The sequence below is a fragment of the Pleuronectes platessa genome, chromosome 13, assembly GCF_947347685.1.
Source record: "Pleuronectes platessa chromosome 13, fPlePla1.1, whole genome shotgun sequence".
Lineage (NCBI taxonomy): Eukaryota > Metazoa > Chordata > Actinopteri > Pleuronectiformes > Pleuronectidae > Pleuronectes > Pleuronectes platessa.
In genome coordinates, this window is record NC_070638.1 from 220334 (window position 1) to 237833 (window position 17500).

Consider the following 17500-nt stretch of genomic DNA (forward strand, 5'->3'; position numbering starts at 1 on the left):
ACAAAGGAAAGAAAATGTCATCTCTTCAACTTTGTTGAGCAAAGATGTGGATCTCTCTCTGCAGGAGGAACCAGACTGAAACCTGATCTCACCTCCTTGAGAAGATGAGGAGCCTCAAGCAGGTTTCATGTTCTGTGAGGATCAGCTGGTTTTTGAGTTTTCTATACTGTTGTAGTATTTGTTTTATGGAACTTTACTGAGTAAATAAAAGTAGCTTGAAATATAAAAAAAAATGTCTCTCTCTCTCTCTGTCTCTGGTGTGTCCTCTCTCCCTCCCTCTCTCTATGTCCCTCTCTCTCCCTCTCTGTCTTTGTCTCTGTGTGTCTCTCTCCCTCCCTCTCTCTCTGTGTCTCTCTCCCTCTCTGTCTGTCTGTCTGTCTTTGTCTATGTGTCTCTCTCCCTCTCTCTCTCTCTCTCCCTCTGTCTCTCTGTGTTCTCTCTCTCTCTGTGTGTCTCCTCTCTCCTCTCTCTGTGTCTCTCTCCTCTTTGTCTCTCTCTCTGTGTCTATCTCCCTCTCTCTCTGTGCTTCAGGACTCTTCCTGTGTCTCTCTCCCTCTCTCTCTCTCTATGTCCCTCTCTCTCTCCCCCTCCCTCTCTCTCTCTGTGTGTGTCTCTCTCTCTGTTGTCTCTCTCTCTCTCTGTGTCTATCTCCCTCTCTCTCTGTGCTTCAGGACTCTTCCTGTGTCTATCTCCCTCTCTCTCTCTCCCTCCCTCTCTCTCTCTCCCTCTCTCTCTCATGTGTCTCTCTCTCCCTCTCTCCTCTCTATGTCCCTCTCTCTCTCTCCCTCTGTGTGTCTCTCTCCCTCACTCTCTCTCCCTCCCTCTCTCTCTCTCTGTGTGTCTCTCTCTCCCTCTCCTCTCTCTCCCTCCTCTCTCTCTCTCTGTGTCTCTCTCCCTCTCTCTCTCTCTATGTCCCTCTCTCTCTCTCTCTCTTGTGTCTCTCTCTCTCTCTGTGTGTCTCTCTCTCCCTCTCTCTCTCTATGTCCCTCTCTCTCTCTCCCTCTGTGGTGTTACTCTCTCCCTCACTCTCTCTCCCCTCCCTCTCTCTCTCTCTGTGTGTCTCTCTCTCCCTCTCTCTCTCTCCCTCCCTCTCTCTCTCTGTGTCTCTCTCCCTCTCTCTCTCTCTATGTCCTCTCTCTCTCTCTCTCTGTGTCTCTCTCTCTCTCTATGTCCCTCTCTCTCTCCCTCTCTCTCTGTGCTTCAGGACTCTTCTGTGTCCTGCTGACTCCGCTGAATTCTCAATGAGAACAATCAGCAGTGGAACAATGGCGGTGAATGAAGAACCGTGTTTCCAGAACTCCGTCCTCCCATAAAATCCCCGCGCCTCGCGGCTCTGAGCGGTTTGACACCTGGAGCTTCATGATGCCTCTGCCCCGACGCCGCTCATCTTTCCTCGGTCAGTCGTGCTCCGAGCGCCCGGTCTCCTCCTCCGGGGCACGGATGGGCTCCGGTACAGCCGCCGCACGTGGAGTCTTCGTGGGCATCGGGCCGCCGGTGTGCGCCGGAGCCTCGGGCCTCGGGACCCGGGTTTCCCGACGGGCTCTGGCATCAGCAGCGTGTTCCTGCAGGGGATGCGGAGCAGCGCCGCCCCGGTGCTGCCCCGGGCCGGGACCGGGCGGCGGGTCACGGGGCGGCGGGCGGACTGAACAGCTGCCTGATGGAGTACCGGGACAAGGTGCGAGCTCTGGAGACACTGAACCAGCAGCTGGAGGACCAGATCCGGCTCTGTCTGGACCGGAAGGCGAGCAGCGCGGGAGCCTGGGGGCCGCTCCGGAAAGAGTGGGAGGAGGTCTACCGACAGGTGAGGGGGGGCAGGTCTACCGACAGGTGAGGGGGGAGGTCTACCGACAGGTGAGGAGTGGGAGGAGGTCTACCGACAGGTGAGGGGGGGGGAGGAGGAGGTCTACCGACAGGTGAGGGGGGAGGTCTACCGACAGGGGAGGGGGGGGGAGGAGGAGGTCTACCGACAGGTGAGGGGAGGAGGTCTACCGACAGGGGAGGGGGGGAGGTCTACCGACAGGTGAGGGGGGGGAGGAGGAGGTCTACCGACAGGTGAGGGGAGGAGGTCTACCGACAGGTGAGGGGGGAGCTCTACCTACAGCTGAGGAGTGGGAGGAGCTCTACCGACAGGTGAGGGGGGGGGGAGGAGGAGGTCTACCGACAGGTGAGGGGGGAGGTCTACCGACAGGTGAGGAGTGGGAGGAGGTCTACCGACAGGTGAGGGGGGGGAGGAGGAGGTCTACCGACAGGTGAGGGGGGAGCTCTACCGACAGGTGAGGGGGGGGGAGGAGGAGGTCTACCGACAGGTGAGGGGAGGAGGTCTACCGACAGGGGAGGGGGGGAGGTCTACCGACAGGGGAGGGGGGGAGGAGGAGGTCTACCGACAGGTGAGGGGGGGGCAGGTCTACCGACAGGTGAGGGGGGGGAGGAGGAGGTCTACCGACAGGTGAGGGGGGAGGTCTACCGACAGGTGAGGGGGGCAGGTCTACCAACAGGTGAGGGGGGGAGGAGGTGGTCTACCGACAGGAGAGGGGGGGGGGGGGAGGAGGTCTACCGACAGGTGAGGGGGGAGGTCTACCGACAGGTGAGGGGGGGGGAGGAGGAGGTCTACCGACAGGTGAGGGGGGGAGGAGGTCTACCGACAGGTGACGGGGGAGGAGGAGGTCTACCGACAGGTGAGGGGGGGGAGGAGGAGGTCTACCGACAGGTGAGGGGAGGAGGTCTACCGACAGGTGAGGGGGGAGGTCTACCGACAGGTGAGGGGGGGGGAGGAGGAGGTCTACCAACAGGTGAGGGGGGGGGGAGGAGGAGGTCTACCGACAGGTGAGGGGGGGGGGGGTCTACCGACAGGAGAGGGGGAGGAGGAGGAGGTCTACCAACAGGTGAGGGGGGCAGGTCTACCGACAGGGGACGGGGGGGGGAGGAGGTTTACCGACAGGTGGGGGGGGGGGGGGGGGCTACCGACATGGGGGGGTTGCCCCCTGCAGCTCTCATCTCTCTCTCTCTCTCTCTCTCTCTCTCTCTCTCTCTCTCAGGTCAGTGAAGCCATCCTGGACAACGCTCGCCTGATGCTGCAGACGGAGAACGTTCAGGCCAACGCAGAGGACTTCAAGGACAGGTCCGTCCTCAACATGTTGACCTGAGAGACACATGTGTGAACACGTGATGGGGACAAACGTCTTGTGTCCCGCAGGTTCGAGAACGAGCAGCCGTTCAGGACGGCCGTGGAGGAGGAGATCAGTTCTCTGTACAGAGTCCTCGACGAGGCCGCCCTGACGAGGGGGGAGCTGGAGGAGCAGATGGAGAAGATGAGATCTGAGCTGCGTCAGCTGGAGCACGACCACGAGCAGGTCCCTCAACACACACAACACACACAACACACAATTTAAATCACCACACACACACCATCGTCTATTTAAAAAAACATTTGACTTTATAGATAAAAATCTCAATAAATCCTTTAGTTTATAATTTAATATCAGTTTATCAGATGAAGATTAAACTACTTAAATCATCTTAGATGGATTTATGTCGTTTAATACCTTAGATAAATACGTCAGTGTTTGTGTCTGAAATGTCCCTGAGCTGAAGTCATGTGACCTGTCTGTCCAGGACGTTCGAGTCCTGTACAGTCAGATGGCGGGACGCGAGGTGGACGAACCCGACGCTCCCATCGAGACCAGTCTGGACCAGATCCTGAGCCACATCAGGAGCCACTGGGAGAAAGTGACGGAGAGGAACCGAGCGGAGACGGACAGCTACCAGCTGGAGTGTAAGGTGAGGACGTCTCCCCTGCTCAGGTGGACTCGCAGGAGACACTGTTCTTTAACCGAGTCTGTCCCGTGTGTCCTGCAGGAGGCGCAGTGCGTGAGCAGCAGACTGAGTCCGGAGGAGGAGCAGGTGGAGGCGCTGAGGGCCGAGTGCAGCGGCACCGGCTGTAAGATCCAGAGTCTCCAGGCGGAGACGGAGTCCATCAGAGCGCTGGTGAGACGAGGACAGATAGATACCCGGGTTATGAACCTGATCATGAGCTGATCCATAATCTCCTCTCTGCAGAAACGAGGTCTGGAGAACTCGCTGAGCGACGCCCGTCACTGGCACGACATGGAGCTGCAGAACCTGGGCTCGGTGGTCGCCAAGCTGGAGGCGGAGCTCGCCGACGTGACCGGAGAGGCGGAGCAGCAGCGGCGCGACCACGACACGCTGCTGAGCAACAAGCAGCGTCTGGAGCAGGAGATCGGGATGTACCACGGCGTCCTGGACGGGGAGGAGAGCCGCTTCCTGCCTGCTAGTACACCGTGAGTCTCTGACACCACTAAACATCTGACTCATGAAACCACTGGTGTCCACATGTCTCTGAGTCCCCGACGGGTCATATTCACCTGTCCAGGTGTTTAGGTCGAGTCTCTGAACCTGAGGGAGCAGCTGCAGAGTCCAGGGCGGAGTCAGGTCCTCCATGTCCATCACAGTGATCCCTGAGGACAACGTGAGGAGACTGAAGCATGAGGACACTCTGCAGGAGGACTTCAGTGACGTTTTGAGTCATTCACTGTCCCCAACCCCCGAGGTCTTCATCTGTCCCAAATATCTGAGGAGTTTGTGTGGATCCGGATTGTCCTGCAGCTTCACCCTGAGACACACACACCTGGACACATGACCTGGACCTCAAACCTGTCACCAGCTCACAGGACGTGGGACACTGAGGACCAGAGTGATCTGTGTCCCAGGACTGGGACAGTGAAGTGATGACATCACAGCAGGTGTTTGATATTTTCTCATCAATAAACTGAATTCATTGACGTTTTCAGGTGTAAACAACAAAATAGGTTTGTTTGTTTCAGTTTGAACATAACTATTTTTACTGATAAAAAATACAAATAAACTTGTTAATGATCCACAAACCAAAGATATAAATTAATGGTTTAATCAATAAAAAGATAAAAACAACGTACGGAGGCTGAAGAGACCTGAAGAACAAATTCAAGGACTTTTATTTTGATACGATCATTATCCATTTAAATGATCTTTATTGTTAATATGACCTCTGACCATGAAATAAAAACACGTGTTCCTCATTTAACGTGTTTTATTAAACTCGACTGAGTTGTACTTTTTATTATGAAATAAATAATCATGTGTGGGGGGGGTGGTTGCCATAGGAACATGTTCACTCATTAGAACAAGCAGGAGAATATCATCGAGTCTATGATGATGTCATCATCATGGAATCAGCTGAATTGACTGTGATACTGAAGGAACCTAAAAACATCAAGATAGGAAGTTCTGCAGCCATCTGCAGGAAGTGATGTCACACTGACCGGTCAGGAGGAATCCCCTTACACACAATGATCCTGGTGCACCTGTCTCAGCAGCGCCACCATCAGGACACACTGGTTGGTGGAGGATGGGGGGGGGGTGTGTCACCGTCGACCACACTGATTCACTAAATGAGTAATAAACGGTCCAGTGAAAACAGATCCGAGCAGTCATCCCGTTTCATCAGCAGCTTTGTTTCTCTCTGGACAGGAAGTGACGTCCCATTGGTCGATTCAATCAAGTACCAAATCAATATTTATCATTACTGGTCCATACGTGCAACAGCACAATGCTAGCAGCTAGTTTTTGTGAGCTAGCTCTACAGTTTTTTTCCCATAATCCTACAGGCCTCAGTTTGCGGGTCTGAGCCTGGCTGTCGTACCAACACAGCTCAGTAAACGCCACCAGAGGGCGCTGTCTCCCCGCCTGCAGGAGGCAGTAACATCCTTCCACAGCCTCTGATTGGCTGGTTTAGGTGGGCTGCATGGGGATGCAGCCCACCCCGACCCCTCCCTCGTGACAGGCCATGGGGGCCTTGAAGGTCCAGCGGTTGGTGTCTGGGTTGTACATCTCCAATGAGTTGAGGTTGGACTGTCCATCGTATCCACCCACAGCATACAGGCGCCCTGACGTGGACACCAGAGACACCCTGCTGCGACGTGTGCTCATCGCCACCAGGAGGCTCCACTGCCCCGACGCCGAGCTGAACACCTCCACCCCGCTCAGGAAGCCCGATCCGTCGTAACCCCCCGCCACGTACATGTGACTGCCCAGAGACGCTGCCCCGTGACGGCACCGCTTGTTCAGCATCGCTGACGCAGGGTGCCACCTGTTGGTGTGGTGGTTGTAGTACTCCACCTGCAGGTGGGGGGGCAAACAAACAAACAATAAATAGACTAAATATGTCAGAAACATTGTTGTCAATAAAGTTCGGTATCAATTCGTTTTTCCTGTTAAACTGACCGTGTTGAAGATCTGTAAACCGTCATGGCCGCCGGACACAAAGATGCGTCCATCAAACACCGTCACGCCGGCAGCGCTGCGACTGGCACTCATCTCTGTCACCACCGTCCACCTGACAACACAACCCCTCAAACCTTCATTCACCCAACCAGGGATTTCAGTCAAGTGTGTGAACCCCTGAATCAAAACGTGAGTGATGCTCTTTAAGACCTTAATGACATCATATTCATCAACTATTAAAGGTTCAGTTTCAAGGAAAAAGTTCCTTAAATGAAAACATGGTGTCATTTTGGCTGGTGTGAAAAAAGTACCTGGTCCTGAACCTGGTTCTGGACCTGGCCCTGAACCTAGACCTTCAACTGGTTGCGGACCTGATTATGGTCCTGTACCTGAACCTGGTTGTGGACCTAGATCTGGACTTGGTCCTGGACCACTGACCCCTGTAGAAAGAGGATTTGAGCACCTGTCGGTCTCTGGAGAAAAGCACTCCACAGAGTTCAGAGACGACTTCCCATCGTAGCCGCCGCAGACGTAGATGTGTCCGTCCACCACCACCGTCCCCATGGCGCTGTGGAGGACAGCACAGTTCATCATCTGATCAGGACCAAGGTTCTGATCAGGACCAAGGTTCTGATCAGTCACATGATCACTGCTCATCTACCGACTATCAATCAATCAATCAAATTTCAGACCTGCGCTGACTGTTCATGCTCGACACCCGCGTCCAGGTGTCCGTCTCTGGGTTGTAGACCTCCACTGTGCTCAGTCGCGATTGGCCGTCATATCCACCGATGGCGAACAGCAGTCCGTTAACAACAGCCACACCCACTCTGCTGCGAGCCGTCCTCATTGGCTGACAGCGCTCCCAGAAGTTCCCGATTGGATCGAAGACTTCGACCACATTTAAGGAGTCACCTAGAAGAGAAGAAACACCGTCACGTTACAGGTGACATGAGTCAGGTGACATGAGACAGGTGACATGAGTCAGGTGACATGTGACAGGTGACATGAGTCAGGTGACTTGTGACAGGTGACATGAGTCAGGTGACATGTGACAGGTGACATGAGTCAGGTGACATGTGACAGGTGACATGTGACATGTGACATGTGACATGAGTCAGGTGACATGAGTAAGGTGACATGAGTCAGGTGACATGAGTCAGGTGACAGGTGACAGGTGACATGTGACAGGTGACAGGTGACAGGTGACATGTGTCAGGTGACATGTGTCAGGTGACATGAGTCAGGTGACATGAGTCAGGTGACAGGTGACAGGTGACATGTGACAGGTGACATGAGTCAGGTGACATGTGACAGGTGACATGTGTCAGGTGACATGTGTCAGGTGACATGTGACAGGTGACATGTGACAGGTGACATGAGTCAGGTGACATGAGTCAGGTGACAGGTGACAGGTGACATGAGTCAGGTGACATGAGTCAGGTGACAGGTGACATGTGTCAGTCGACAGGTGACATGAGTCAGGTGACATGTGACAGGTGACATGTGTCAGGTGACATGAGTCAGGTGACATGAGTCAGGTGACATGTGACAGGTGACATGTGACAGGTGACATGTGACATGTGACAGGTGACATGAGTCAGGTGACATGAGTCAGGTGACATGAGACAGGTGACATGAGTCAGGTGACATGTGACAGGTGACATGAGTCAGGTGACATGTGACAGGTGACATGTGACAGGTGACATGTGACATGTGACATGAGTCAGGTGACATGAGTCAGGTGACATGTGACAGGTGACATGAGTCAGGTGACATGTGACAGGTGACATGTGACATGTGACATGAGTAAGGTGACATGAGTCAGGTGACATGAGTCAGGTGACATGTGACAGGTGACATGTGACAGGTGACAGGTGACATGTGACAGGTGACATGAGTCAGGTGACATGTGACATGAGTCAGGTGACATGAGTCAGGTGACATGTGACAGGTGACATGTGACAGGTGACATGAGTCAGGTGACATGAATCAGGTGACATGTGACAGGTGACATGTGACATGTGACAGGTGACATGTGTCAGGTGACATGTGTCAGGTGACATGTGACATGTGTCAGGTGACATGTGTCAGGTGACATGTGACAGGTGACATGTGACAGGTGACATGAGTCAGGTGACATGAGTCAGGTGACAGGTGACAGGTGACATGAGTCAGGTGACATGAGTCAGGTGACAGGTGACATGTGTCAGTCGACAGGTGACATGAGTCAGGTGACATGTGACAGGTGACATGTGTCAGGTGACATGAGTCAGGTGACATGAGTCAGGTGACATGTGACAGGTGACATGTGACAGGTGACATGTGACAGGTGACAGGTGACATGAGTCAGGTGACATGAGTCAGGTGACATGAGACAGGTGACATGAGTCAGGTGACATGTGACAGGTGACATGAGTCAGGTGACATGTGACAGGTGACATGTGACAGGTGACATGTGACATGTGACATGAGTCAGGTGACATGAGTCAGGTGACATGTGACAGGTGACATGAGTCAGGTGACATGTGACAGGTGACATGTGACATGTGACATGAGTAAGGTGACATGAGTCAGGTGACATGAGTCAGGTGACATGTGACAGGTGACATGTGACAGGTGACAGGTGACATGTGACAGGTGACATGAGTCAGGTGACATGTGACATGAGTCAGGTGACATGAGTCAGGTGACATGTGACAGGTGACATGTGACAGGTGACATGAGTCAGGTGACATGAATCAGGTGACATGTGACAGGTGACATGTGACATGTGACAGGTGACATGTGTCAGGTGACATGTGTCAGGTGACATGTGTCAGGTGACATGTGTCAGGTGACATCTGACATGAGACAGGTGACATGAGTCAGGTGACATGTGACAGGTGACATGAGTCAGGTGACTTGTGACAGGTGACATGAGTCAGGTGACATGTGACAGGTGACATGAGTCAGGTGACATGTGACAGGTGACATGTGACATGTGACATGTGACATGAGTCAGGTGACATGAGTAAGGTGACATGAGTCAGGTGACATGAGTCAGGTGACATGTGACAGGTGACAGGTGACAGGTGACAGGTGACATGTGTCAGGTGACATGTGTCAGGTGACATGTGACAGGTGACATGTGACAGGTGACATGAGTCAGGTGACATGAGTCAGGTGACAGGTGACAGGTGACATGTGACAGGTGACATGAGTCAGGTGACATGTGACAGGTGACATGTGTCAGGTGACATGTGTCAGGTGACATGTGACAGGTGACATGTGACAGGTGACATGAGTCAGGTGACATGAGTCAGGTGACAGGTGACAGGTGACATGAGTCAGGTGACATGAGTCAGGTGACAGGTGACATGTGTCAGTCGACAGGTGACATGAGTCAGGTGACATGTGACAGGTGACATGTGTCAGGTGACATGAGTCAGGTGACATGAGTCAGGTGACATGTGACAGGTGACATGTGACAGGTGACATGTGACATGTGACAGGTGACATGAGTCAGGTGACATGAGTCAGGTGACATGAGACAGGTGACATGAGTCAGGTGACATGTGACAGGTGACATGAGTCAGGTGACATGTGACAGGTGACATGTGACAGGTGACATGTGACATGTGACATGAGTCAGGTGACATGAGTCAGGTGACATGTGACAGGTGACATGAGTCAGGTGACATGTGACAGGTGACATGTGACAGGTGACATGTGACATGTGACATGAGTAAGGTGACATGAGTCAGGTGACATGAGTCAGGTGACATGTGACAGGTGACATGTGACAGGTGACAGGTGACATGTGACAGGTGACATGAGTCAGGTGACATGTGACATGAGTCAGGTGACATGAGTCAGGTGACATGTGACAGGTGACATGTGACAGGTGACATGAGTCAGGTGACATGAATCAGGTGACATGTGACAGGTGACATGTGACATGTGACAGGTGACATGTGTCAGGTGACATGTGTCAGGTGACATGTGTCAGGTGACATGTGTCAGGTGACATCTGACATGTGACAGGTGACATGTGTCAGGTGACATGTGTCACGTGACATGTGTCATGTGAGCTTGTACCGGAGCTGTTGAGTCCTCCCACAGCGTAGATGAGTCCTGTGATGGACGTGCAGCTCCTCTGTCTGGTCTTGAACGTGGGAAGATGAGGACGACGCTCGGGCATCAGGTGGAAATCTTTGGCTTCATCCACCAGGTCTCTGACAAGAGACACACAGAGACACACAGAGACACACAGAGACACACAGAGACACACAGTGACACACAGTGACACACAGAGACACACAGAGACACACAGAGACACACAGAGACACACAGAGACGAGAGGTAAAGAGTCAGAACACCTGCACAGGGATCAGCATCTCTGTGTGACAGCGTTAGCTAAAAGCTAAGTTAGCTAATATCTCAATACTGACGCCGAGATAAACATCACTCTGAAAGTACAGAGGAACAGATCTATATGAACCAATCACACGAGGATCCTCACCTGCATTTATGGCAGCAACGAACCAGCTCGTCCTGCTGGACGCGGTCAGACAGAAACTGAGGGCGACACAGAGGAAGTCGGATCTTTGACAGCAGCTCCGGCAGCAGAGGCTCCCGCCGGTCCTGGTCATGATGAACCCAGCTGAGAGCCGCCTCGAACACCTGCACAGGTAACACACACTCAGACTCACACACCTGCACAGGTAACACACACTCAGCCTCACACACCTGCACAGGTAACACACACTCAGCCTCACACACTCAGCCTCTCACACTCAGGCTCACCTGCTCTTCAGCCTTCACATTGAGCTCATCACAGCCCACCAGCTCCAGCACCTCCTCCGTCCTCAGCCCCAGGAACTCGTCCGACAGAGACACGTCCACAAAGTGCTGGTGCAGGAAGCTGCTGGCCGAGTCGTACAGAGTCGTGCACATCATGGTCTCTGCGAACTGACGCACACCCAGACAGTTCTTCGGATGTAACCTGAAAGCCACAGAGCAGAAAACATTTATTCACACAAGTAGAAACTGTGGAAGCAGCTTTTGCCCGTTGAGAACATTTAAATAAAGGAAGAACAGATTTAACCTCCGTCGCTGATTTAAACTCCAGCACAGTTACAAGGAGGTTTTTTACCTGCAGTCATTTCCAAAAGCTTCAGCTGATGAAGATCATGTGACTGAAAGCTCCAGAAAAGTAAAACATACTGTATGTTCACTTTTAGAAATAAGTCTGAGCATGTACACGCGTAAAAAAACTAGCTATGGGACTGGAGCTTAGTTTGAGAGCTTGTCCTCTGACCTCTCCTGGAGGAAGGAGCAGCAGGCGTCCTTCACGTTCTGCAGCTGCAGGAAGCCGGAGCCAATCAGAAGAGACTGGACGTTCTGTTGGTCGATAGCAACATGGCCGCTGTACGCAAAGTTAATCAGAGCCTCCAGAGCACTGCAGGGGGAGAGGGAGCGGTTAGACTGGTGTCACACTGGTTTCAAACTGGTATGTGGTTCCCCGTGCTGTGACAGGGCTCCTGTACAAACTGGTCACGTTACCTGGGGTCCATGCCCTGCATCAGGATCTCGTCCTGTTTGCACTCCACCATGTCGTTGGTGAACATGGCGTGGAAGTACGGGATGGAGGCGGCGAGCACGATCCGGTGAGCGCTGAACTTATGATCCCCCACCTGCAGAGAGACACGAGTATCACTGTGTATACCAGTACACACAGTACACAGGTAGTGTTGTGTATAGCTGTGTATACCAGTACACACAGTACACAGGTAGTGTTGTGTATAGCTGTGTATACCAGTACACACAGTACATAGGTAGTGTTGTGTATAGCTGTGTATACCAGTACACACAGTACATAGGTAGTGTTGTATATAACTGTGTATGCCAGTACACACAGTACACAGGTCAGGTGTTGTATATAACTGTGTATACCAGTACACACAGTACACACAGTACACAGGTAGTGTTGTATATAACTGTGTATACCAGTACACACAGTACACAGGTAGTGTTGTATATAACTGTGTATATCAGTACACACAGTACACAGGTCAGGTGTTGTATATAACTGTGTATACCAGTACACACAGTACACACAGTACACAGGTAGTGTTGTATATAACTGTGTATATCAGTACACACAGTACACAGGTCAGGTGTTGTATATAACTGTGTATACCAGTACACACAGTACCCAGGTAGTGTTGTATATAACTGTGTATACCAGTACACACAGTACCCAGGTCAGGTGTTGTACCTCACCTGTCCAGCAGGTGAACTGATCCTGAGACATTAAGAAGATTAAATGTGTCACTGCAGACGATCATCATCAGTTGTATATAATCTGATCGATGACGTCAGGTCAAAGGTCAGCTCTGGTTCAGTGACGTCAGCCCATCTTACAAGCCCTTGTTAGCTCTTGTTAGCATCGTTAGCTCAGTACCAGATAGCTTCCTCATTACGGGCTGTTAGCTGTAGGCTAACGCGGTTCTTACCCTGAGCGTGACATCACAGAGTTTCCCCTGACGTCGGATCTCCTCCATGACGACATAACCTCGTGCCGGCGCGTCGCGCACCGAGAAATGAACCAAGTCCTCGAGCTCCTCGTCTCCCATCGTCAGCACGAGCAGCGCGAACTGAGCCCAGCGAGCCACCGTACACAGCCCGAGCCGTGACGTCACGGCTACCGGCGGAAACACGGACAGGTCTCCGGCTTCCGAATAAAAGACAAGAAACAGCGCCACCTCGTGGGTCATATTGTATCAACAGAGACAGATGAACACAGAAAGTTATTTTATGACTTGATTGATTCATTTTGTAGAGCAGTCCTCCTCCTCCTCCTCCTCCTCCTCCTCCTCCTCCTCTTCCTCCTCCGTCCAGAACCACTCCTTCTTCTGATGGACACTTTGATCTCTGGAATTTAACTTTACACTGGGAACATTACAGTTCCCTCACTTTACTGAGCTGTGTATAATTAGTTATCTGTGAATGTACTATCTGTAATGATTTAGTATCTGATTAATAGATTTAAATTTAATGGAGGATGGGTTCTATCATAAATTTGAACTTGATTTCAGATCCACTGGATCATTTTGGTTTGTTCTTGATGAAGTTCTGCAGATGCAGAAGTTTTTGTTTTTGTTTGATTCTATTCACTTCACACATAAAGGTAATTTACATTTATGGTTTAAATTATGAATCAGAGCGTCGACTCGACAAATCAGAAGAAATGACTTGTTGTATAAACTGTAGGAAAATATTTATCAAATTCAGAAACTGAAGCAGTTCGAAGTTTTCACAATCAGAAACATTTTTTAAAATCTTGAATGTTTTGTTTGTGAGGATTATTTTAACACTGATAATTAGAATATAGAATTCATATTTATATAAAATATTGACAGAGGGAAGTCGGTCTGAGTTTCACTGAAGGGTTCAGGAGCATCCACGTTTCTGAAAGAATCTCTGAAGCACGGCTGGTTTCATGTTTCAGCTCCGATGTCTTTCCGAGCTGAGCGTCCAGCGTCCTCAAGCTGTCTCAGCTGGACCTGTGGGCGGGACCAGGTGAAACCATGTGCTGCAGCTGCATCTACAGCATTTACAGTTATTTACCATCCGTTGTCCCACACATCAACACACAGTGAACCAGGTCAACGAGGACGTTTGTCCAACCAGGAGTCAAACACCGGATCAGTCACTGGGACAGTTCCTGAATCATCGATGGTTTGAGAGACTGTGTGCTGATTGGATGAGTCATTAGTCATTTACCACTTGTCAAGATTAAGAACTACAATGTGACACAGGAACACGACTAAAGATCAGTCATCATCAGCAGGGAATTTCTTTTTAAAGTTGAAACATGAAACCAGCAGAATGATCCTTTAGGTTCAAACACCATAAAAGCTCTGACAGGTAAGAGAAGCAGCTCAACTACACTGAGCTGTACATGTTTACACGTGTTCTACGCCGACAGGTCACTGTTCTCTCAATGTATTCATATTCTATGACTTATCTAGAACCACATGATGGAGCAAATGTTTAACGTCAAGGGAAAGTGTGGCTTTGATGTTAGAACCCTTGAAATGGAACAAGTGTTCAAAGGCAGAGAACATTTGAGCTTTGTTTTACAAAGAGCAGTTCTCTGGAGAACAACACTGTGCTCTAGAGCTCAATAACAGAGGTTCTAGAGCTTTAGTGTGTCAAGTCTAGTGACATTAGTGGTGAAATTGTAAATTACAATCTTGTAGAACCCTGCTTAGGAACAGATGTGTGATGTCGAACTTGGTACTTAATATACAGTGCCTTGCATAAGTATTCACCCCCTTTGGACTTTTCTACATTTTGTCATGGTATAACCACAGATTAAAATTTATTTCATCGTGAGTTTATGTAATGGACCAACACAAAATAGTGCATCATTTGGAAGTGGGGGGAAATATTACATGGATTTCACAATTATTTACAAATAAAAATCTGAAAAGTGTTGAGTGCATATGTATTCACCCCCTTTACTGTGAAACCCCTAACAAAGATCTGGTGCGACCAATTGCATTCACAAGTCACATTTGCAAGTCACATAATTAGTAAATAGGGTCCACCTGTCTGCAATTTAATCTCAGTATAAATACACCTGTTCTGTGACGGACTCAGAGTTTGTTGGAGATCATTACTGAACAAACAGCATCATGAAGACCAAGGAGCTCACCAAACAGGTCAGGGAGAAAGTTGTGGAGAAATATGAAGCAGGGTTAGGTTATAAAAAAATATCCAGAGCTTTGAACATCTCTCTGAGCACCATAAAATCCATCATAAGAAAATGGAAAGAATATGGCACAACCGCAAACCTACCAAGAGGAGGCCGTCCACCCAAACTGAAGAGTCGGACAAGGAGAAAATGAATCAGAGAAGCAACCAGGAGGCCCATGGTTACTCTGGAGGAGTTGCAGAGATCCACAGCTGAGGTGGGAGAATCTGTCCACAGGACAACTATTAGTCGTCTACTCCACAAATCTGGCCTTTATGGAAGAGTGGCAAGAAGAAAGCCATTGTTGAAAGGGATCCATAAAAAATCCCGTTTGGAGTTTGCCAGAAGCCATGTGGGAGACACAGCAAACATGTGGAAGAAGGTGCTCTGGTCAGATGAGACCAAAACTGAACTTTTTGGCCTCAATGCAAAACGCTATGTGTGGCGAAAACCCAACATTGCCCATCACCCTGAGCACACCATCCCAACAGTGAAACATGGTGGTGGTAGCATCATGCTGTGGGGATGCTTCTCTTCAGCAGGTACAGGGAAACTGGTCAGAATAGAGGGAAAGATGGATGGAGCCAAATACAGGGAAATCCTTGAAGAAAATCTGATGCAGTCTGCAAAAGACTTGAGACTGGGGCGGAGGTTCATCTTCCAGCAGGACAATGACCCTAAACATACAGCCAGAGCTACAAAGGAATGGTTTGGATTAAAGAATGTTAATGTCTTAAAATGGCCCAGTCAAAGCCCAGACCTCAATCCAATAAAGAATCTATGGCAAGACTTGAAGATTGCGGTTCACAGACGGTCTCCATCCAATCTGACTGAGCTTCATCTTTTTTGCCAAGAAGAATGGACAAACCTTTCCATCTCTAGATGTGCAGAGCTGGTAGAGACATACCCCAAAAGACTTGCAGCTGTAATTGCAGTGAAAGGGGGTTCTACCAAGTATTGACACAGGGGGGTGAATACTTATGCACCCAACAGATGTCAACTTTTTTGTTCTCATTATAGTTTGTGTCACAATAAAATTTATTTTGCACCTCCAAAGTACTATGCATGTTTTGTTGATCAAACGGGAAAAAGTTTATTTAAGTCTATTTGAATTCCAGTTAGTAACAGTACATAATGGGAAAAAGTCCAAGGGGGGTGAATACTTATGCAAGGCCCTGTAGAGAAAACATCTAGAACCATTGAGTTCAATGCACAAAAGAAACCAGTGGGAAGGTTCTAGAAGACATTAATGTGGTTCTACAGCGTGTGAGACCCCAGCAGAGTAAAGATGAGGTGTAATAGATCAGCTCTGAAAGACAAGAACGTATGAATCTGAAAGTTCAACAAAGAAAATAAAACCATGTTTCCTGTGAGTAAACTCTGTGGTTCCATCAGGTGAAGGTTCTAGGACAAGATGTGTCGGTACCAGAAGGTAATTCTCGGCAGTCGGATTTAGGAGTGTGTGTTAAGAGTTATTGATTAGATTGAGTTGGTTCTGCAGCAGATTGATGAAGTGACTGTGGAATGAGTGACAGTTTGTGTTGGTGGTAGAACCCAAACATCCAACACAACAACCTGTGGAGCTCATCAGGTGACTGTTTATCTTTGGAGCAGGTTTATTGTTCTGAATGTCAGGGAGCAGGAGTAGGACCTCACTGATGGAGACAAGGGGGGTTTGTGGAAGAACCCAAACATCCAACAGAACATTGAGGAACTTTACAGGGTGACAGTTATGGGTTTGGTACAGAGCTCCACAGATAAGAAGTCTTGATGTTACGTGAGGAGTGAGGGCTCTAAACCTCAGAAATGTTCCAGATGATATTTTATACACGAGAATGAGAGGTCCGTGTTTGTAGTGGAGCCAGGACGTCCATGGGAGGTTCTAGAAGGGCATTCCTCCAGAGATCTGACGGGCCACCTGTTCATCCTGACTCTCTTCCTTCTCTGTCCTCTCCTGGTTCCAGTCTTTGAGACCGTCCGGTAGAGTCGTGTCCTCGTCTTCGCCTCCGGTTCCCTCAACAAACTCTTCGTACGTCGACTTCTCCGCAAATGGACGATTACCCAGCAGCTCCACCATGTCGCCCTTATCCAGAACCTCCTTCTCAAGGAGCCGCAGCGCCACCTGAGGAACACCACAACAATAAACAGGGTGAGAATTCAAATGATCTAGAACCCTAACATGGAAAGAAGATTTCCTACTGCACAACTCCGAGATAGGGTTATGTAGATCAGAGCAGAGTCTAGATCGGTTGTACAACAACATTCTAGATCTGTGTTCTGTAAAAGTACACACACTGTCTCAAGGTGCAGCGACCTCATGTGCTAGAGCGCCTGAATGAAAAAGGTAGACGCACCAGTGCAACGTTAAAGTTGCCCAAGGGTCCTGATCTAAAAAACGAGGAATTACTTTTGAATTTATTATATCAAGTATTTTTAGGCACATTTCTTAATACAGAGGGAAATTCTTTACACTTA

General features: G+C 49.9%; 3 protein-coding genes across 3 annotated transcripts in view; 1 reads left to right on the forward strand and 2 right to left on the reverse strand.

Moving 5' to 3' along the window:
* The first annotated feature begins 1068 nt into the window (after positions 1-1068).
* On the forward strand, positions 1069-5656 carry bfsp2 (beaded filament structural protein 2, phakinin). Its single transcript, XM_053437833.1, is given in 9 exon segments — positions 1069-1540; positions 1543-1605; positions 1608-1801; positions 3036-3118; positions 3194-3350; positions 3613-3777; positions 3856-3984; positions 4057-4298; positions 4391-5656. Coding segments are annotated over 9 exon segments (1380 nt in total). The 5' UTR covers positions 1069-1275; the 3' UTR covers positions 4473-5656.
* klhl18 (kelch-like family member 18) lies at positions 5076-12939 on the reverse strand. The gene is made up of 10 exons (XM_053437834.1): positions 12780-12939; positions 11827-11957; positions 11582-11722; positions 11068-11266; positions 10784-10944; positions 10360-10496; positions 6972-7194; positions 6743-6847; positions 6280-6391; positions 5076-6174 (listed from the first exon to the last, which is right to left on the reverse strand). The coding sequence occupies exons 1-10, from the start codon at positions 12897-12899 to the stop codon at positions 5788-5790; spliced, it is 1716 nt and encodes a 571-aa protein (XP_053293809.1). The 5' UTR covers positions 12900-12939; the 3' UTR covers positions 5076-5787.
* Positions 12940-14098: 1159 nt separating this feature from the next.
* The window catches only part of LOC128454775 (AFG3-like protein 2), a 14773-nt gene continuing 11371 nt past the window's right edge, over positions 14099-17500 (reverse strand). Inside the window, 1 exon segment of the mRNA XM_053438306.1 lies at positions 14099-17147. Coding sequence (XP_053294281.1) covers positions 16908-17147 — 240 coding nt within the window. The 3' untranslated portion in view covers positions 14099-16907.